Source organism: Natator depressus, chromosome 10 (genome assembly GCF_965152275.1).
Source record: "Natator depressus isolate rNatDep1 chromosome 10, rNatDep2.hap1, whole genome shotgun sequence".
In the NCBI taxonomy this organism is placed as follows: Eukaryota; Metazoa; Chordata; order Testudines; family Cheloniidae; genus Natator; species Natator depressus.
In genome coordinates this window covers 64,851,583-64,873,179 of record NC_134243.1, presented here as the reverse complement: position 1 = coordinate 64,873,179, position 21,597 = coordinate 64,851,583, and the positions used below count along the sequence as shown (strand labels likewise).

General features: G+C 41.8%; 2 protein-coding genes across 4 annotated transcripts; one reads left to right on the top strand and one right to left on the bottom strand.

The window, feature by feature from the left end:
* Window positions 1-255: 255 nt before the first annotated feature.
* On the bottom strand, window positions 256-10,684 carry LOC141994548 (CDC42 small effector protein 2-B-like). Its single transcript, XM_074964788.1, has 6 exons — window positions 10,568-10,684; window positions 9,181-9,403; window positions 6,446-6,617; window positions 2,736-2,837; window positions 2,115-2,223; window positions 256-1,757 (listed from the first exon to the last, which is right to left on the bottom strand). The coding sequence occupies exons 3-5, from the start codon at window positions 6,497-6,499 to the stop codon at window positions 2,149-2,151; spliced, it is 231 nt and encodes a 76-aa protein (XP_074820889.1). The 5' UTR covers window positions 6,500-6,617; window positions 9,181-9,403; window positions 10,568-10,684; the 3' UTR covers window positions 256-1,757; window positions 2,115-2,148.
* Window positions 10,685-15,699: 5,015 nt separating this feature from the next.
* On the top strand, window positions 15,700-20,697 carry NMRK2 (nicotinamide riboside kinase 2). 3 transcript variants are annotated; one of them, XM_074966395.1, is made up of 8 exons: window positions 15,700-15,822; window positions 16,212-16,302; window positions 16,711-16,756; window positions 16,872-17,058; window positions 18,663-18,734; window positions 19,766-19,872; window positions 20,147-20,238; window positions 20,491-20,697. In XM_074966395.1, exons 2-8 carry the CDS (start codon window positions 16,252-16,254, stop codon window positions 20,494-20,496), a joined length of 561 nt encoding a protein of 186 aa, XP_074822496.1. In that variant the 5' UTR covers window positions 15,700-15,822; window positions 16,212-16,251; the 3' UTR covers window positions 20,497-20,697. The 3 variants fall into 3 exon arrangements, with proteins under 3 accessions (XP_074822496.1, XP_074822494.1, XP_074822495.1); XM_074966393.1 differs by having other exon boundaries at window positions 15,704-15,813; XM_074966394.1 differs by lacking the exon at window positions 15,700-15,822 and adding an exon at window positions 15,849-16,012.
* Window positions 20,698-21,597: the final 900 nt, after the last annotated feature.

Below are 21,597 nucleotides of genomic sequence, written 5' to 3'. Positions count from 1 at the left end.
AGAGTTCTGAAACTGGTTATGCCTTCTCCTTTGTCTAAGATGAATTAACATTTTTATTGTCTACCACAAGCTAATGAGAAGGTACAGTGGAACCTGCTCACACCTAGCTATTAAGGGAATATAAGGTTGTTTTTCCAAGTGCATAAGATACAAGCAGAAGTAGTTGAGTTTGCAAGGTGGTGTTTATTGAACAAGTTACAGTATTTATGATCCAAAAACCAAGTTGGAAAAACTTCAGTATGACAGATCTTGTGCTCGTCAGAATTACAGATAAGATAGCAAACGATAGACTAGCATGAGTATTTAAAAACAGGGCATGTATTCTAACCTGATATACACATATGCCAAAAGAGTAATTAAACTTTGCTTTGTGTAGTTACTGTACAGTCACTTTTGAACACTATTCTTACTATAATTTTCCATTCATTTGAAAGAATGTTTCTCTACTCTGAGTGTACAGAGACACAGAACAGCCCCTCATCTTAGGCCTTCATGTCAACTCTTATAGCAATATGTATAAGCTGATACAATTCAGTGAAAGAAGACCTCTAATGTATAGGAGAGTCGCATGACAGTGGTCAGATCATGTTGTGTTGAATGATATTTTAAGAAGTGAAGGCGTGTATTTAAAGACAAACCTGAAGGCCTGATCCTACTCCTGTTGAAATAAATGAGAGTTCCACTGACTTACCATGCATCTTGTCATGCTCTAAAGTTGGCAATAATTCAAGTTCATGAACTTAGTGAAATCAAGAAAGCAAGTTATGATCACTTTAAGTTGCTGCATCCATACCAACTGCACAGTTTGAGAGGACAATTGTCTATTACCCAAGATAAAAAAAGGGTATAGATGCACTTGTGACAGTGATTATGGACCTAGTCACTTCAAGGGATACTTAAACTTGTTGCTTCTGGCCTGCATATATGACTATTTAACAGAAGCAACATCTCAAAGTGCCAGCACTGTACATATATCAAGTATACCCAGACTACAATTTAGCATTTAAGTGTCAAATGTGGTATGTTTCTTTGAGAAGTGATTTAAGACTAATCTACCTATTTTCTCTTTAATTTGGGCCATTACATCATCTACTTCAGTTAAAAAAAAAAAATCTAAGAACTTCCAATGCATTTAAAAAACAAAGTAATCAGAGACTGGTTTTATTTTTTTAAGTGTCTGGAAGACAGGCTGTCACTTATAGTTAGGTGTCACTACCAATCAGCTACCAAAACCAAAAACAACCACAGTGCTACATGACTGTTTGATACCTAGAATGCCATCTCTAGATGAGAGTTTAAAATTCAATTGATAGTGTAAATTGCTGCTGCATAAATTTAAGTAAGTCTAAAGAAAGTCTTGAGCATTCTGTTGAGACCCATCCAGCATTACCTAGTTCACTGTGCCAAAGTCTTCAAGTGGCATCTGTTGCAGTTATTATAGTAGTGGGAGAGAACATGCTAGGCACTTACAGCTCAGTGATGGAAAAACACTTGGTTTTCCAGTCACCTGGACCTACTTTAGGGTGGAGTTGTGGAGACTTCACTGGGCTTTAAGACAGAAAAACAGAAGATCTAATTTATAAAGTTAAAAGCAACACCAGTGTACAGTTCCAGCAAAGATAATGAATTAGAATGTGGGCATCCAACTACTAGATTCAGAGAAACATTACTATGAAATACTCCATTCCCCAGTAGCATCTCTTTTACTATTAGTGAAAACAAGTGAGGTCTTCCAGTAAGATCAGTTTCCAGAATTTCTGTGAAAAGAAGAAAGTCAAGACTGTTTTGATGCAAGTGGTTTTAGACTAGTAACAATGCCAACAACAACAACAACAACAACAAAAAAGCCATACAATCTAACACTAAGTTCTTTGGGGTAGGGTTGGGGGCTTCCCATTTGGAAGACACCTAGGATGGTGTTCTAATTGGTACTGCACCATCACCATACCAGGCTGGCAATTATAATAGCCGCCATACATTTGTGTAGAAGCCATTCTACAAAGAAAGCTGAAGTCTGAATTAAACTACATAATATAGTTGGAGGTTTCCCTACTAGTTGGTAGCTCACATAGCCTTTATGGAACTTTAGGAAGCCCTCAGAGAGCAGAACATACCAAAAATTGGTGCATCAGTCTCCTTTGGAATTTTCTATAGCTGTGCACTTGTAGGTGTACCATTTGTGTAGCCACCTTTTGACTTCATATGGTCCTGAATTGACCCAGCCTAGAGAAGAATACAGTAGGTTAGTAGATGACCTTTATTTGTCAAAGCATTAAGTCTTAAGTCAGAAAGGAAGAGAAAGTACGTCAAACATTAATCCTAATGGGCAAGACATACTTATCCACATACAGAGAGATGTCAGTACTCAGAGTATCAGTGACAAAAAAACTGATATTAGCAACATGCTGCTCTTTCTAAATGGGTGTGAAAGTCCTTGTACTTCAGTGGAGTGACAGAAGAGTGAGGCCTCATGAGTACAGACATGCTCCATCCCCCAGACTGTATATGCTGTGTGTCAGATGAGAAAGTGCTATGAACTAGTATCAAGTTAAGTGAGCTAAAATAAGTCTATTCTGGGTGTGTAGGATGTAGAGGACTATGGTCTGTCCTGACACTATTCTGCTGCATTCATTCTCTATACATGGGCAAGTGATGCTCACAAACTTCCAACACTTAGTCTTAGCAGTTAGGCACATCTCTCATATTTCTGCTCATCTTGAAGAGCACATACTTACAGATGTAAAACCACTATTCATATCTCTTGTTCCAACATGGGCAGTGTGGACAAAGTTCATTGGCTCTCCTATCATATTTCGGTCTAGTCTCCGACGTCTTTTCTTTGAGAGAAGAGGAAAAAAAATTTTAAGTTCTTACGCAGAAAATCCTTTACAGAAGACAGTCAAGGTTGTGTCTGGGAACTATCGCCCAGTTGACAAGAAACTCATCAATACTGACCTTCCAGTGACTCCTACTGGAAACAGAACTTTTTTTTTTTTTTTTTTTAAAAAGAGCAGAATATACTCAGGTTTTGTTGTTGAAGTATGAATCTGTCAGCAGTAGATTTGAAGCAAGCACCATAAAGCTGTTTTCTAGCACTAAAGGAACAGACTTGTAGTCTCTCTCAACATAACTGAGGAACCCCTGTAAAAATAGGCACTTACACATGTGGTTTAGACTAGACACTTCCTCTGTCATTTCCACTTGCTCTTCATCTGATACTAACAAATCAGGAGCACCAGAGGACTCAATGTGACATTTATGCCATCAGCAGGACAGCTATAGAGAAGTTATATAACTTTAAACTCTTACTATAGTCACATAGGTGCCAATCTTGCAACTGGCTCCTTTCTATGAGGGTCCAAAGTTCCAAAGAGCCTCACTGTAGTCAAGAGGTTCCATCTTTGGATTAGTTTCCAGGATGGGGGCCTGAGGATTGCATGTTTAATTTAAGAGTCTATATAGAGTTGTTTTGCACCTTTGACTATGTCTAACTGACCATTTGCAGATGCATTTTTGCGAGTCTGGGCCTCTTGGGTTAGAGGTCTATGCACCACAATGCTAAATGCAATAAGGGACATTTATGCATTCTTTTTTTTAAGATGACTTCATTGTTCAAGGACTGGTTGAGAAGCTAAGGTTCCAGGAGTTAGATTTAGTTAAACCCAATTTCTCTCCTGTCTTGCATTGGGATAGCTTAAGAAAGCTTAATATTGCTGGTAGGGTTGTCAATTTTGGTTGGAGAAATTCCTAGAGATTGCCTCACATGACAATCTTTAATTAAAGATTAATTTTTAATTCCTGGAGACTCCTATGGTAGGCAACCCTAATTGCTGGTGGAACAATCAACTGAGTGACTGTTGCAGCGTGACCAGCAGCACACTGTTTGCATGCAGCATCTTTCCCAAGAATTTTCTCTATCCCAAGAAAATGCTCTTACTAAGATTAGAGGACCCTATGAGTATTTGTTAGAAGTTTTTGTTTGAAGAACATGCACTACCTCTGGGGATTAGAAAATCCTTCTTGGGGGGAAAACTAAGGAGTTCTAAAAGAGAATCCTCTTCAGTTCCTTTACTAGAAGGCTATGGGATCTGAATGCTGAGCGTAGAGCAAGATGAGAGAAGTTATTTCTATCAGGGAGGCAAAGTTCATAAATACACATTCCCAGAACTATTACTGCTGCTGCTCTGGACAGACCACTCCCTGCCTAATTAAAGCAACTGAACTGGGAGCAGAGATACCCAGTAAGCCTTTACATTAGTTTAAAAAATAACACTTTTGAGAAAGAGAAGGTCAAGTGTCCACATGGCAGTATGTAGGGGAAGAGCAGGACAGTCAAAAAAATAAAATAAAATAAAAGAGCAAGTATTCATTTTGCTTCTACCACAGTATCATCTGTAGTGTTACATATTCCTGGGAATATATTACAGTAGCAAGACTTACCTTCCTAGAGTGATGTCCTATGGGAATTCTCCAGTATCTAGTTAGTTATAAGACCAGAGAGTTTATTCTTGTGCCACAGAAGTACATTAGCCAGTGATTAAGTTGGTGTGACAGATGTGGGGCTGGTCTGTAATGATTTATAACTACTGCATGTTGATGTTATTGGGATGTTTTCTATATAGCCATATTGGTTTAAACCACAAAGTAGTATATTATCCTGAAGTGGAGGGTTATGTGATTTGTCATCACAACTTAGTTTCCATTTATAGGCATCACAAAGCCAGTTTGCTTGTCTCTAGTCAATAGTGGTCTAGGACCAAGTCAAGACTAAGGAACATTTACAGAGCCCTTAGGGTAATGGTCAAAGAAAGGGTACTTTCAGAAGCACTAAATCTCTGTCTCCCTCCTTTGAAGTCTACAGGTGAGGCTAAGGGCCGCTTGAGTACTTCTACCACTGAAAAGTTCAGCCTTAGAGACAGTTGTTCAAATGTTTTTAGTGAGAACCAAGAAGGATGTTGACCTTTTCAAATTACTGTTCCAGAGGCAGTAGCCACACCTCAAAGGCAGTTTGGTTTTAGAGTAAAATGCAGTGCAGAAACATTATGAATTATTGGTACACTCCAATATTTGTAGTACTGTTCTATTCCAGAGAACCTAAATTGCACCTTTTAACTTCGAGCTGGTTCTTGATTATTCCTAGTCCAGTCTGCTAACCAAGGACCCCCCCCCAGATCTGGAACTTCATCTGCATGGGGAGCCCCAGTGAAGTCATGGGGGGCTCTGCAGGGGCACAAGAGGCCACCCACAGATCCAGTTTCAGGATCAGCGATTTGGTGACAAGTTCACTGCTTTTCACTCTCTAGCCCTGAAGAGACAGCAGAGCTAAGAGTGAGCCAATTCTTGTCCTTTTTCTGCATCAATAGATTTTGACCTGTTGAAACCTATGCAAAGCCATTGAAGGCCATTAGTTGCCCAGATGTCACTGTGGGCAAATTTGGCCTGCAGAGATTTTCCATGTTGTGAGCCCAGGCTGAATTTGCAGAGTTGGCAATTTGTTATTACAATTAAAAGAAAATATGAGTGTAAGCTAAACACATTTGTCTCAATGATTAGTTATTAGACATAGAAGACTTTTGTAGCTCTCTTCCTCAACCCCAGTCTGGAACTGAACTTTAAATAAAACATATTAGAAGACTTGTACAAAACTGTATGGGTACGTCCCATATTTAGATAGTGTTTCAAGTTTTTAAGATCATCAAGTATTAAAACTGCAGATAGAGGTTGATAACTGAAGTGTTACTGAATCTTCAGTTATAGCAAAAATGCCAGCTATCATATTGAATAAATAATCCACTCCCCCAGAAAACGCCACTGACTGTATACATTTTAAGAGTGGCTATGTACCCTTGTTTTCCCCCCTATTCGCCATTAATAGCCCATAGGTAGGTATCTGGAGGCTATATTAAGGGTTCTAGAGTTCTCATCAACTCTTCTTACCAGACACAGCCCTTAAAAGACAGTTATTACAAGAATCCTCTCCAATTCACAGGGTTTAATTATTTTGACTTCCATCACATCTTTACAAGACATCACATTCAGGATTGTTTTGAAATATAACCATGTCATGTTTCATTAACAGAATCTGCAGCCTCCCAGCTGGTGCAGTCTATGCTAAGTCCTCATGAAACTACATCCTAATTGCAGAGTAAGTATTCAGCAACTATTTCTCAATGTAGGGAAAGCTTACAGGTGCTTCTGTTGGCAACACTAATGTGAGTTAGATGATTAATTTCCTATGCAGCTAGAAAATAGGAACTCTAACTAGTGTTATACCAGATCTTCTGGTAGAGCTCATGCCTTTTACTAGAGATAAGGTTCCCCTATCAGTTTTTATATTTTGCTTTCCTTAGTGCAGTTGATCACAAGAATAAAGGCTACACAGAAATGAAAGCTCTCATTGTAAATTCAAAAGCATCTTAAAAATCCAACTCATGCATTTACTTACTGGCTGGGGATGCTCACCACTGCACCAGTTAAAGCAAACCAAGAACTCAGCCATTGTGTCTTTCAGTAGCTTCCCTACACAAGGTGGTCAGGAAATCTTGTTAGCTTGTTGATCTTGCCACATCAAAGGGAACACTGGAACCAGGAGGCCACTTCTACACAAAAACCAGTTCCTAAAATGGAGTTTTAAAGGAATTGCTTTAGTAATACCCAGAAGGCAGCTAAGTCAGATGAACATCTGGGGATTACACACATAGAACAGAATTTAACAAGTATGTTTATTTTGACTGATATAAGCAAGAAGTGCCACAATACTGTTATCTAGCACTTACTGAGCAATAAAGGCTTCAGTAGGTTTAGAACAAAGGCAGATTGTAAGAAGAAATAGTTCTAAACATAATGCCTCTAAAAGACAGTGTTAGAATACAGTTTTCATAGAAAGGAACAGAACAGATTAGATGCTTGGATAACTCAAACCTCTTCAGAAGATAATATAGGCATGGTACAAGAAAGAGATCCCTTTCTTACCTCTCACAATAGGATAGTTACACAAACTTCAAGTCTCAGAGAAACCTAGTCTTCCCATCTAGGACTAGAATCAGAGACTATACCCTTTATAACTGCAATAACTTTTTATGATAGAGAAAATGAAGAGATCAGCAAGTTACCATTAGTTTTGTATACTCACTAGAGTATACAAGAACATGAATGAAAAACAATACTGAACGAAGGTCACAGACAAGAAGTCAACTGAAAATAGCCCTTAGAGCCACAGCATAGTTTGCCTTTTGCTTACTCCCTGGTTATGCTTGCTTATTCTGTTTTAAACCCATCCCTCTTTCAAATAACTTTACAGAGGACCATAGAAAAACATAATCCACACAGTAGCACCTGCATCTTGGTGACATAGATAAAAATATCACAGCTGCTTTTTAATTTACAAAACAAGTAGAGTAAACATAAGCTCACAAGCAACTTCATTCATTCTGAACCAACCCAACAGCTTTCATCAGGAAACAAAGTAACAATAATCAGCCACAAGCATTCTTTATATAGTGCCACAGTTACCCAATTATCACATTTATCTTCCTCACCTTTGCCTATTACTCCTCCCATTTTATCCCTATCTTCTTACACTTCTGATTTTTTTTAATGTTCTGTCATTCATTTTTCACCGCATCTATCTTATTTGCCCATTAGTTTTCAGTGTTCTATATGGTACATTGTTATAGAATGCAAAGCCTTAACTTTATCTTTGGTGCTTTGAATACTGCTTATCTGTCTTAATTATCATTTCCCACCTCATTTAATCTACTCACTAAGGGTCAAATGATCAAAAGGAGTTAGGCCCCTAAATGCCATTGATTTCACTAGATGTTAGCAGTCTAACTCATGAGCATCCACCCAAAGGTCCTTACCATTAAACCCCAGTGCAGAGCAGAGGGACTGTGGACCATGCAGGTGTCTGGATGCTGGACTTTCATAAGGTAATGCTATGGTCCAAGTGCTGTACTGAGCTCTGTGAATGCAGATCCCTGCACCTCTGCTGAGCCCCATTGCAGCCATCTGCAGAAATGGGGCCTAAAATAGGAGCCCACCAAAAAAGGGGCCTCAGACCTGATATTTATATGGATCCTGAAGGCCCAATGGCTTGCATAGTTGCTGAAGAGAGGCTAAGCTTTCTATTCCAGACTTTAGTAGCAGCCCCAGTCACTGACTCCAAATTGAGGGGGTATTTTTCACTTTTTCAGTTGCTTCACATTCCCTCCACATGGAGCCTGAATACTTGGTTTATGTGAGTGAAGTGTACTTCACCATAATTGCACCATTCTAAGGAATTACCACTCTGTCTTTTTTAAGGGAAGTCTCCTTCTCCCTGCTTTTATTTCCTTTGTTCTCTTACTGTTATATACACAATGTTAAGATCCTGGAATAGAAAATTCTATGTTTGCCTCTTGAAATATTTCATATGTGGCTCCTTTTGTGATTCCCCCTTAATATAGAGTCAAAATCTGACACCCCTACTCACCCTGAATGTTTTATATGCTGTTTATATGCCGTTCAATGTTTTATATGCCGTTCAATTTTTGCCTCTATCTTTTGTTCCTCAGGCCATTGGAATATTGAACTAAGATCATAGCCAAGAAGTTAACTGAAAATAGTCTTTAGAGCCATGGCATAAGACTGCCTTCTGTTTGCTCGCTAGTTATGCTTGCTTATTCTGTTATAACCCCATCCCTCTTTCCAACAACTTTAGAGGGCCATAGAATGACATAATCCATTCTGTGAAGGCAGCTGGACAAATTTTGGTTTCAGCCACACCAGTGTAAATGCAGACTAACTCAGCAGAAGTCAATGAAGCGGCTACAGATGCAACTGAGTACAGTCAGAGTGGGTGACTGGGGCTGGCTGGTGATTCCCCTCCCTTTGGCCAAGTTCTCAAAAGCTCTCTTACTGATGCCCGTGAACAAATCCCTGGGCATTAATGGGCTGGTCTTTTGTAGTGCCTATAATCTGGCATGGAGCCTGCTGGTGCACACCTTCCTCCTCCACTTTTGAGGGCTTTCATATGACAACAGCTCTTCCATTTCCATCCAAGAGGTTCTATGTGCTCATGCTATAAGTCATCCATTTTTCTTGCCATCATGTCCCATCCTATCATGAAATGGCAGCACATTTTATCACACAGAGAGGGTGAAGATTCCCAGTGAGTCACCCTTTATTGTACAGGCATACCTATTTGAAGAGCCTCTGAATCTTTCAGAGGTAACCTGATTAGATAGACCTCTGTGTACTATATGCTGTCTTTGAAGGATTGCAAGTTCCATGATGCAGTGCTGGGTGCCCTGTTGGACTGAGCTGAGTTGTCTGAGTCAGATACTGCTGCAGGGTGTTGGCATCCTCCATTTTGTGTGCAGGGAGTTGGAACAGAGAGCTGCCACTCCCCTTTGGGTCCGGGCTGAGGAGAAGATCATAGAATCATAGAAGATTAGGGTTGCAAGAGACCTCAGGAGGTCATCTAGTCCAACCCCCGGCTCAAAGCAGGACCAACCCCAACTAAATCATCCCAGCCAGGGCTCTGTCAAGCAGGGCCTTAAAAACCTCTAAGGATGCAGATTCCACCACCTCCCTAGATAACCCATTCCAGTGCTTCACAGTTTTTCCTAATATCTAACTTAGACCACCCCCACTGCAACTTGAGACCATTGCTCCTTGTTCTGTCATCTGCCACCATTGAGAACAGCCTAGTTACATCGTCTTTGGAACCACCCTTCAGATAGTTGAAGGCTGCTATCAAACCCCCCCTCCCTCTTCTCTTCTGCAGACTAAATAAGCCCAGTTCCCTCAGCCTCTCCTCATAAGTCTTGTGCCCCAGCCCCCTAACCATTTTTGTTGCCCCCTGCTGGACTCTCTCCAGTTTGTCCACATCACTTCTGTAGTGGGGGCCCCAAAACTGGATGCAGTACTCCAGATCTGGCCTCACCAGTGCCAAATAGAGGGGAATAATCACTTCCCTTGATCTGCTGGCAATGCTCCTACTAATGCAACCCAATATGCCATTAGCCTTCTTGGCAACAAGGGCACACTGTTGACTCATATCCAACTTCTCGTCCACTGTAATCCCCAGGTCCTTTTCTGCAGAACTGCCGCTTAGCCAGTCGGTCCCCAGCCTGTAGCAGTGCATGGGATTCTTCCGTCCTAAGTGCAGGACTCTGCACTGGTCCTTGTTGAACCTCATCAGATTTCTTTTGGCCCGATCCTCCAATTTGTCTCAGTCACTCGGGACCCTATCCCTACCTTCCAGCATATCCACCCGAACTTGCTGAGGGTGCAATCCATCCCATCATCCAGATCATTAATGAAGATGTTGAACAAAACTGGCCCCAGGACCAACCCCTGGGGCACTCCGCTTGATACCGGCTGCCAACTAGACATCGAGCCATTGATCACTACCTGTTGAGCCTGATGATCTAGCCAGCTTTCTATCCACCTTACAGTCCATTCATCCAATCCATACTTCTTTATGTGACAAAGTCCCTGTTGTTGAGTTGCCAGGGTTGAAGACACTCGACTAGGGTTAAGACTACACTACAGCTGACAACTGGCTAGCACAGAGCCCTACCTCATGGATGCCTTCCCCACAAGTAGGCATTGATAGAGGAAGCTGGAGACTGTTGATTGTGCAGCAGATCTGAGTTTGGCTTACAGACAACTGAGGAAAATGTGAGTTAACCCTGTGCTCTTGCTCTGTAATATAAAAACTGTTACTGCCAGCTAGTGCTGTGCAACCTAAGTTGGTCACAATACAAAATTGCCTCACTCCTTGTTTCACCTGGACTGCCTCTGCTGGACTTACAAAGTGCTGGCCTGAATTCCCACTCACTCAGCACACCACTGCAAGCGAGAGCCCAAGACTATAAGCATAGGGAGAGTGAGCACTTAGGGTTAGAATGGATCAGTATATAATGCCAAGAGAGTTGGTCAGGTTTATGTTGCAACTTGCTGTTGAAAGCTGCAGCGATTAGCTAACCCAACCAAGATAGATCCACGGGTGTATACAGTGCCTGTCTAGGTGTAGGCATTGGCTATAAATATTCATAGGAGTAAGAGGATCAGTGCAGATGGATGACTAGAAGATTCTCAGCTGGGACCCCCAGGATCTCTATTATCCTTAATAATGTAAGGTGCCTAGGCAACAGATGAGATTTGCCTGCTCATGAGTAACGCAGGAAGGAAAGGGGATTAAAATTCCACCCTGGTTCCATGGCTCACTGGGGACATAAATTGGCAGCTCCTCCATGGAGCCATGAGCACAGGCATGTTGTGGCACAGTTAATAGAATCTACTGATACTTGTCCCTTTTACAGCACGAGGGAAACACTGGTGCATGTCTACCTAGTGCACATCAGGTTGCAACCCCTTTTTGGTTTCTCCAGAACCTTCTGCTGAGATTCTGGCTGCACTTTTCCACACATCTCCTTGTTTTTGTGCACCCCATCTATGGCCCCACAAATTTCATGAACTTCCTCCTGGTTCTGGCCAAGATGGCCATCTATCAGTCCAGAAGGAGGAAGCTCAATAGAGAGGGTGTCTACAACATTTGATCTTTACTTATCTCATATATCTGGGCAGAGTTTTTCTGGGTGGCATTCACTGGCTTGTTGGTCTCCTTGGCAGAGCAGTAGGTGCTGTCTGGAGTTTTCTGCTCAGTGTCTCCGTTCAATAATCTGAACCTTGGACTCCTTCACAGAGCAGAGGGCGATGTCTGGAATTGCCTGCTCAGTGTCCCAGTCCAGTACTCTTATTTGGAATTAAGACCCTCACTTCACTCCCTGTTTTCTTATTTTTTGTCCCTCAGAATCTACTGTCTTTAGCAAATAGGCTAGATCTGACAGCAGAATTTGGGAATGATGAGGTGCCTTCTGAAATTCAGCAGTGATTCCTACAGCCATGGGGGAGGGGAAAAGGACTGAATAATAGAAGGAAGAGAAGACATTAAAGCCAATAGTGGAGAGAGAAAACTGAGAGATGAGGAAAACAAAAGTGTAGAGAGAGAGAGAAAGTCCAGTCACACTCAGGAACTGTTTCCTTCAGAAACTCAGTGCAGGGGAGGCAGGGAAGTCTAAGTAATCTAATAAAGTAGGAAAAACAAAATAAAATAAAAATGACCAAAGGAAAAATAAAGGTATCTAATTTCTTTTGGCATGAAATTGCTTCCAGATTCCATCTGCTTTTCAGAAGTGTTCTGCGTCAAGATTCCCACTTTGTTACCTCCCCCTTACATCTCTTGCAACTAGATTGTAGAAGTCCCCAAAAGTTGTTTTACAATCTTCTCAATAATAAACATAATTCTACACAGTTTAAAATGGGACTAGAACCTTTTTAGGTTAAGTTAAGGAGCTCCCTTACTTATAATGTTATTTGTAGGCATTTCTGTGGTACTGATCACCATAGTATCTGAGAATTAAACGATCGCTGACAATTGAAGCTTCATAACTCCCTGTGAGAAAAGCAAGTATCATTTACCGCACTGTATAAATAGGCAAACTAAAGCACAAGAATGATTCACATAGACTGATATCTAACCCTATGCGTTGGCCACAAAACCAGCCTTCCTTGCTATAGCTTTATGATAAAAGGTATAATGTAATCAAGTACTCTGAGGATCAAATCCTGCCTTCAGTTATGCTCAGGCACCTGTAACTTGGCCTCCCAGAATCATATCAGTGCACCACCATATTCAAGAGATATAAATAGGAGTGTGAAGAAAGAAAAGATGGTGGTATGGCTATTAAGGGTATGCCTACGCAGGAAAAAATAATCCACAGCTGGCCTATCCCAGCCAACTCAGGCTTGTGGGGCTTGGGCTGTGGGGCTATTTCATAGCTGTGTAGACTTCCAGGCTCAGCTGGAACTCAAGCTCTGGGACCCTCCCACCTTTGTGTGACAAGTCATTTATTAATCTCTCTGTGCCTCAGTTCCCCATGTGTAAAATTAGAATGATCTTTCCCTATCTCAGAGAGACATTGTGAGGATAAATTCATTATTTGTTAGGTGCTTGATTACTACAGTGATGGCAGCTATATAAGTACCTAGCCTGCATGTAAATTGCTGATAAAATGGGGGTAAGTGGGTGTAAATAGGAAAGTAGTGTAACTTGTCCTGAGTTGGCATTCTCCTATAGTCTAGGAAGGGAGAGAGAGAGAAAAACCATTATTTCTGTTTTCAAATACTTAGGAGGCATTCAGAAAGTACAATGATGGAGATTATATATGTGCCTAGATAGAGTAGGATTTTCAAAAGTGAAAATCCAAAAAGTAAAAGTCCCAAAGACTTTCCAATTGAAAGTCCATGGGACTTGTGCTCTTAAATCACACAATTGCTGTTGAAAATCTCATCCACAATGTACAAAATGAGTACACTGAGAGGGCTGAAGGAGGAGTAGCAAAAAAGCTACTAAAAAGAGGGTGTAATTTAAGGCTAACCCCATTCCTTCTGCAGTCTCTCTCCCCTCCCTGCAAAGCTTCCAGAACCCAAGAGTCCAAGAATTGACTGTTGGAATCCAAGCGACAAACTCCAACTGCCACAGAACCTCACCAATGTCAACATTCTATATCCTCTCCTAGTCAATAGTTGATTTTTAATTCTTTTAAGATTCAGGACTGTAATCCCCATTTTGGCAAGGGGTTAGACTAGATGACCCTTGTAGTCCCTTCTAACTCTATGATTCTATAGGAGCTAAGAACCCTAAACCATGTCTGCTTCCTGGTCACATTGCTAGTGTACTTAATAGCTCATTTAACGACTTCACTGGTTTCAAGGGCATAAATCAGCACAAATGTTATCCCAGGGTGTAGAAAGTGTTATGCTGTTTTTACCTTTGTCAGCATGTTGCACATTTTGAAAACAGTAGGTGTCACTCTGGCATTAAAACAAACAAACAAACAAACCCCTCTGTCCGTTAAATTTATCGTCTGACTGAGAACTGCAGCTGCACCATGTTTTCCTCAAGCCCAATAATAAAAACAGTTTTACTGTGCTAGTTATTTCTGTGGTTCCAGCCTCAGTTACAACACTTCTAGATAAATATTTCTTGCTTTGAAACTTTCCATTGGATTTTTCTAATTTTGTGCAAGTGTTCATTTTTTCCTCCTAACTTTGGGTTTGGGGCAGTTTCTGGCTTCTTTCTGTTTTTGCTTACGTAAGCTCTATTTGGGTTGTAACTTAAGAGTTACTGTTGATCTGATGATACAGTTTTGCACCTGTGTTGGGAATTTGGGGTTCCCTTTTCTCCTTTTGTTGAACTGAATTGGTAACTTGATTTGTTTAATAGTAACATAATCACTTGAGTATTGCTGGGATAGCAGTGTAGGAAAGGTTCTTGGCATCTTTGCCATCACATCACACCACAATTCTCCGATAGATGTGTGTACTGCTATTAAAAGTATACATTTGTGGCTCTCTTAAAGTCACATCTGAGTATAAATTTTTAAGACTCTTGCACAAAGTTAAGACTGCTGTACAGACTGATTAACTCAGTACCTTAATATTGGAAGAGGAGTACGTTTATGGCATGGTGACTTATGGAATTCAGTTATGCTTCTGCTCAGCCCTACAGTGTATTTTGGAATTATGCTCTCTGTGTTTCTAGCAACAAGTGATAATGATGGTAGTAAGATTTAATTCTCGTTTTGCAGGAACATTAACTAATTAATCTTCACAATACCCCAGTGCCAACGAGGTGATGGATATTATCCTCATTTTATAGCTGAGGCACAGCCACAAAGGAATATACCCAGACCACAGTCAGAGCTAACATTAATATTAGAAACTGGGTGAATCTGTCCCTGAGTCCCTTCCCCTGCTACCTGTCCCTTAAATTGTAAATCCTTTAGGCCAGGGGCAAGGTCTTTTCTGATTTGTTTGTACCCTACTAAGCACCCTGGAGCCCCAACACTGACTAGAGACACTGGTTGCTACTGGAATAAAATAATAATAAAAGTAATTCTCTGAAGCAAGCAGCAGACACAGTGGGGTGAGTTCTGCCTAGCTCTCCCATGCAGATGGGATTGGGGGTTCCCCTCTAGGGTGACCAGATAGGAAGTGCGAAAGAAAAATCAGGATGGGAGAGGGCAATAGGCGCCTATATAAGACAAAACCCTGAACATTGGAACTGTCCCTATAACATTAAGACATCTGGTCTCCCTATTCCCCTCTTCACAGCTCCCCCAGGCACTGCCTAGGGAGCCAGATTCCCCCTGCAGCTAGAATTAGCAGGTCCGTGTTCTGCAAGCCCTCAAAGACCCCCAGCACGCACTCAGCAGGAAGGCAGAAGAGTCCCTATGAAGATTGGGGGATCCCCCAATCACTTCTCCTCCTCTCCCCAGACCCGCAGCTGCCTCCAGCCACCGACCGCTCCATCCCGGCTAGGGGCACGGTTTAAACAAACTACTTCACTAGCGGGTAGGGCTCCCAGCCCCTCGAGGGTCGTGGCCTGAAGGGAGGAGCCAAGGCATGCCCTTCTAACTCACGGAGGCGTGAACGATACGGAGACGTGTAGTTCAGCTTTCGGATTGGACGAAGAGCGAGATGGCCAGGCCAATGGGCTTTTCGGGATATGTGCGGCGTTACCAGTAGGTGAAGCTGGAGCCCCGCCAGCCAATGGGTGTTGTAGTGTGGGCGGCGCTGTGCTCTCATTGGGTATAGACTGTGTAGGCGCGGTGTGTTGTCGTGGGCCCGCTGCCCAATGAGCGTGTAGCGGCGTGAGGGAATCTTGGCGCGGCGGTTGATTTACCCTTTTGCGGAGCGCTTCGCTGCGGCACCAATGAGCCCGGCTGCTCCCTTCTCCCGGGACCATGGCGCTGACCTGTAGTTGACGTTTGTTTCTTCCTCCCCCGTCTTCTTCTGTTTCTTTCCCTCCCTCTCTCCTCCTCCGGGTCCCGGCTCGGACGAGCGGCCGCTCCCGGACCCCCTGTCCGCTCCGTCTCCCCCCATAGGAACAACAGGCTGTAAGGGACGCGCGGGCGGCTTGCTGCCGCACCATGAACATCAGCATCGGCATCGGCGGGTGACAGCCGGGGGATGGGGGCGTTCGGGAAAGGGCGGCCGGGAGGGGGCTGTGGGAGGGAACGCTCATGAGGAGCCTCTGGTGACTCCTCCCTCCCGCCTGCGGTCTGCTGCAGCTGCCCCAGTGAGGTGGCGAGGTCCGCGCACGGGGCTGGTGGTGCCCGTGGCCTGAGGATCTAACAGTCCCTATCTTGCCCTAGGGTCACCAATGGAGGCAAGACCACGCTGACCCACAAGCTCATGCAGGCCCTGCCCAACTGCGGTGTGGTGCATCAGGATGACTTCTTCAAGGTGAGTGGCCTGTGTGGGGGAGCCTGTACATGAGGTGATTCCTGGGCCCCACGCTCCCCTTCCCGCTCATAGCCAAAGTTGCTTGTCACTGGCGCACCCTGTGCTGCTGGCTGGGTGGGCAGGGGCCAGCTGTGTGGCTGGTGGATAAGCTCCTGGGCAGTGTCCTGATGACTTTCCACTTTCTTGGAGCACTCCGCGCTAGTAGGAAGATAAAGGAACCAAGCGCTTTATCACAGTCTTGTTACTGCTTCTTATCTTGCCACAAACAAACCTGGTGATGGGTTAAGGCACTTGCCTGCAATGGGATGTTTTCCAGTGAAGTTCAGAACTTTAATCTTTCTTTAAAATGAATGTTGAGCTTTGCAATAGCTGGTCAGACTGAAGCAGTTCTCTTTATCACCGTTTCAGCCCCAGGACGACATAGAAGTTGAAGATGGATTTAAACAGTATGATGGTAAGGCCCTGCTTATTGAAACTCTTATCTGTTATATCTATCCTGTTCATGTTGCTTTTCTTCAGGTGACTTTTCTGATAGTCATAACAATTACTTTTCCGGGCTTTTGTCCTAGTTCTTAGTGCCTTGGATATGGAAGCTATGATGAGTACCATCAATGCTTGGATGAAAAACCCAATTAAGTTTGAACGCTCACATGGCATCAATAACACCTTGGATACCAAAATACTACAGTATTCAGAAGAGAGAGACGAAACAATCCATATTCTTATTGTAGAAGGCTTTCTTCTTTACACTTACAGGTAACTAAAGACTTACTAGTTATCAGATATTGTAATTCTGGGGTGATATGTATTTTGTTTTCTATTAGGTAAAGTTGCAGGAAGTCAAACTGTGATACTTAAAACTAGAGCTGGGCAAATGACTGATTTTTCTGTTTGCTGGTAATTCTGAAAAATACAAAATTGGTTTGAAACAGATCTAAATATTTAAAAATAGTTGGCAAATTTAAAAAAATCCACATTGGGTCATACAAAACATCCTATTTGTCCCAGAACATATTGTTTCAGGCATTTTTAAAGGGCTAGATTAATGAAATAGGTCAGGAGGAGGTGGTTTCCCCTCAAACTTTGGTCAAGTGATAAGGGAACTCACCTGGGATATGGGAGGCCAGATTCAATTCCCCCTTCTACCTGATGTGGAGAAGGGATTTGAACATTGATCTTCCACATTGCAGAAGAGTTCCTGACCCTCAGGCTATAGGATATGCTGGTGGCAGGTTTCTCAGTCTCTCCCATTGAAACTGTTCCACTTCCTGTAATTGGTCATTGGAGCAGGGTCTTGAATATTGGTCTCCCACATCCTTTGAGTGCCACAGCCACGAAACTATAGGGTAATTCTCACTTTCTCTACCTCAATGAATAATTGTCATTAGGAAGGACAAATACCTTAATAATAACCACTAAGCTAAAGGTACAGAACATACGTAGCTCTTATACAGTGTTTTTCATCAATAGATCTCAAAAGCATTTCACCTTCTATTTCTTGTTTCGATGCCCCTGTGAGCTAGGGAAGTATTAGTCCTATTTTATAGATGGAATTGAGGCACGGAGAAGCTAAATGACATGCCACTCGTGTCTCTCAAGTCCTAGGCTAATGCCCTTACTACTGAACCACCCATAGGCGCCAACTTTCCCCGGTGCCAGTGTGTGCTTGTGCCCCCCGACTTCACCCCTGCCCTGCCCCCATTCCAACCCCTTCCCCAAAGTCCCTGCCTCTTCCCCGAGTGCACTGCATTCCCCCCTCCCTTACAGCGCTTGCCACGCAAAATGGCTGTTTCGCGGCAGCAAGTACTGGGAGGGAAGGGGGAGAAGCGGGGTGCGGCACGCTCAGGGGAGGGGGAGGAGGCGGAGCGGAGAGCTGCCAGTGGATGCAGAGACCCACCAATTTTTCCCTATGGGTGCTGCAGCCCCAGAGCACCCACGGAGTCCGCGCCTATGGAACCACCCTGTCTTGCTCTCACCATTTTGTGAATAGCATCTAAGTCCTGGGAGGGAGGGAGAATTTCGGCCAAAACTCTTTGGCATATTATTGTTAAACTTGCAAATAGTTTCAGGTTGACTGAAACTGCAGTTTTTCTTAATTAACCACGTCTGGAAAAACTTCACTCAGCTCTTACAGTTTATATGCTTAACTTTTTAAAGCGGCACTTAAAGTTATTGGAATTGTCATACCATTGTCAGACAGCCCATGTAACTGGGTACCCTGCTGACAATTGCCAATCAGAAATCATAGGAAGGTGTAAAAATCCCCACTAATGCTCTTACTAATGTTTCACCTTTAGTTCTTATGCAGATCGAATAGAGCAGCCGTAAAATGTGCAAAAACTAGAGAATTTCTTTTCCAGACCATTGATTGAGATATTCAACCATCGGTACTTTCTTTCCATTCCGTATGAAGAATGCAAGAGGAGGAGGAGGTAGGCTTTGATTTTTTTTTTTAACCTTATTGATTACTTTATTTAAGAAATCTGGTAATTACTACATTTTATTTATAAAGCTCTATTTGTTCAGGCAATAGTAGAGAGGATGCTTGAGAGAGTCTTAGATTTACTGGGTTAGATATTTAGTTGCATACTCTTTGGTATCTGAGAAGTTCCTGCAAAGTTCTAGAAACATGCTAGCTGGTACCAAAAGCCAATATTTCACTAAAACGGGCTGAAAGCTCAAAGGACGAGAGATGCAAAAGAACCAGTGAGGTCTGAATTGTTTGGAATATGGCTTTCCAGACAATCTCTGCCATGGTATTCATTATTTTGTCTTTAGGATTTAAGAATTGCCTAAATGAGAATCGTTTTCTTTAATTGTAAAATTGCCCGTCAGTACTCTGCTGTTTAAAATTAATAGACAGCTATCTTTTCCCTTTCTTGCTTTACCAGAAACTAAGGTTTTGGGCCTTGTTTACATGAGGGATTTGCCCAAATTTCAGCTACAGGTATAGCAGTACCAGTGCAAACTCCTGTAAGAAGGCAAAGCACTCTTTGCATGACTGGAGCTTACCTTTTCCTGAAAGCAGGTTATGCTCCCCTGGTGAAAACAGCTGCTTGGTCTACCTCTGCTAGGGACTGGCCACTTTCAAAGTTCAAAACATGAAAGCTTCTCTTCTGCTTTATGCCATAAGTTAATGCATGATGTCCAAAAGCTACAGCAATTCTTGATATGAATTAATATCATGTAAGTAAAGTCAGCTGATGAAGAGTTCTGAGAATCTTAATCTGTCACTTCTGCAACTTCACATAACTGTCATATCACACTTCATTATTCTCTTTTGTCTTCAATCTCTTTGCAGCTGATACATAAGAAATATCAACTTTGACAAAATTTCAGAGAATTAATGTCAAGATAATTAATTTTGATTTGGTGGTGGGTAAAGAGATTGAGTACGCTGTATCTAGACTTCCTACTTGTAACAAGAAATACTTATGTATAGTGCTGTCTTTATAATCTCTAGTTCAAGGAACTACACTGTACCAGATCCTCCTGGATTGTTTGATGGCCATGTCTGGCCCATGTATGTTAAACATAAGAAAATAATGGAAGACCTCAAAGTTGATGTGGGTAAGTATCTTGGATGGTGGAAGCTCAAAACTAGTGTATAGGGAAGTCTTTCTACTGTCTGCTCTGGGAAAGAGGGTACAATTTAAATAACTTAATTCAGTGAGTAGATTTGAACTAGTGCTACTTGTGATGTATGTAAGACAGTTAACTTCTTTGGGATTGGTCTAGTTCCTGGCCTCTATTTAAAAAAAAAAAAATTGTAATTCTAGGCTATTATCAGGATGTTTTGGTCTTTATTCAGAAATGTCTCAATTTTAACACTAATATTTTTAAGTTCCATTGGATGGAACAAAATCAAAGGAGGAGCTGTTTAACGAAGTTTATGAACAGATCCAGAACAAGATTGAGAAACTGCTGATTATGCAGGTAAAAAACAAACAAACATTGTGGTTAAGCAATGGCAAACTGGCTTAATGTTTCTAAAATGAACAAGAGTGACTTTTTACATACTACTTTCAGAAACTCAGCAATTGGTAGTTGTACTCAGTGGAAGGGGGACTACTAGTGTTGTCAGATAGGAAAACAAAGCTGTTACTTGTGTAGACTATTGTAAATAAGCCTCTTAAGTGTATATAAATGTATATACTGTCAAATACTGAAATTTCCTTCTTTTTACAGAGATAGACAAGCAGCCGATGGATTCCTATGATCTAAAAAGAAGCCTGTTAACACTAACTTATTTTTATGCGTACCAGACTTTGGCAGTTAAGCTTCAGCTTCTGTTAAGATTTCCTTTTCACTTTTTAAAATTGGACTTTGTTCAGCTTTCATCTGAAACTCATGGAGTTAAACGTGGTCTTGATTAAAGCATTTCCCCTCCAAGAAGTGTCTGTAGCTTAGTTCATGCTTAAAGTTTGAGACAAGCTTCCCTATCTCAGATAGAGAAAAGTAGCTGTGTCCTTGAATGGGCCTGTATTTTAAGTTATTACGCATTTATTTAGACTTATTTTGACTTCTTGAATATGGTAGCATACTTGCCAGTTGAAAGTACTATGGCAGTGCCATTGTCAATAAGTCCATACTCTAAGTTACAGCTGTATGCTTTCTACTATTAACACTTCCCAGTCAATGCTGAAGGAAAAAGCATAACAATAATCTAAAAGGACAGTACACTTGAGTCTATTGGTCAGCACTGATAGGTGATAGGCCTGTAAACTTGAAGAAATTCTCATTGATTAAAAAAAATGGTCTGTGGTGAAATGAACTCAATGTGGGATTAGGGTAAATGAAGTGATTTTTTCCCAAAAACTTAAAAGCATCTGCTATCTTGAATTAAAAGAATGGGACTGTTGTGAAAAGCAGTAATGGAGAAAATAAGGTGAGTTTGTAAGACACATGCTTCTTATAATACAGCACGCCCCCTAGTTGCTTACATGGGAATGTATTATAAGAGCAAAGGCTAGCTGGATCCTAAAATGCACCTAGTAACTAGTTTGACATCTTTATCAAATTCTAGCATGAGCAGAAGTGACCAAATAGGTTAGCCATGGAAGATGTTAGGTTTAAGCAAAAACCATTTTCAGTGGCACAGGAGTACCTAAAGTAAATAACAGGTAAAACGGACAGGAATTGATGATCATCTAAACCTACTACAATTTAGTCTTCCAGTGCAGACTTTTAAAGTAAATACTAATTAACACAAACTATATTAGTTGTTTAGTATTATGGTATGCTCCCTCAGGTTTCCTGGCTTCCTTAGAATAGCATATAGCCTACAGAAAGATG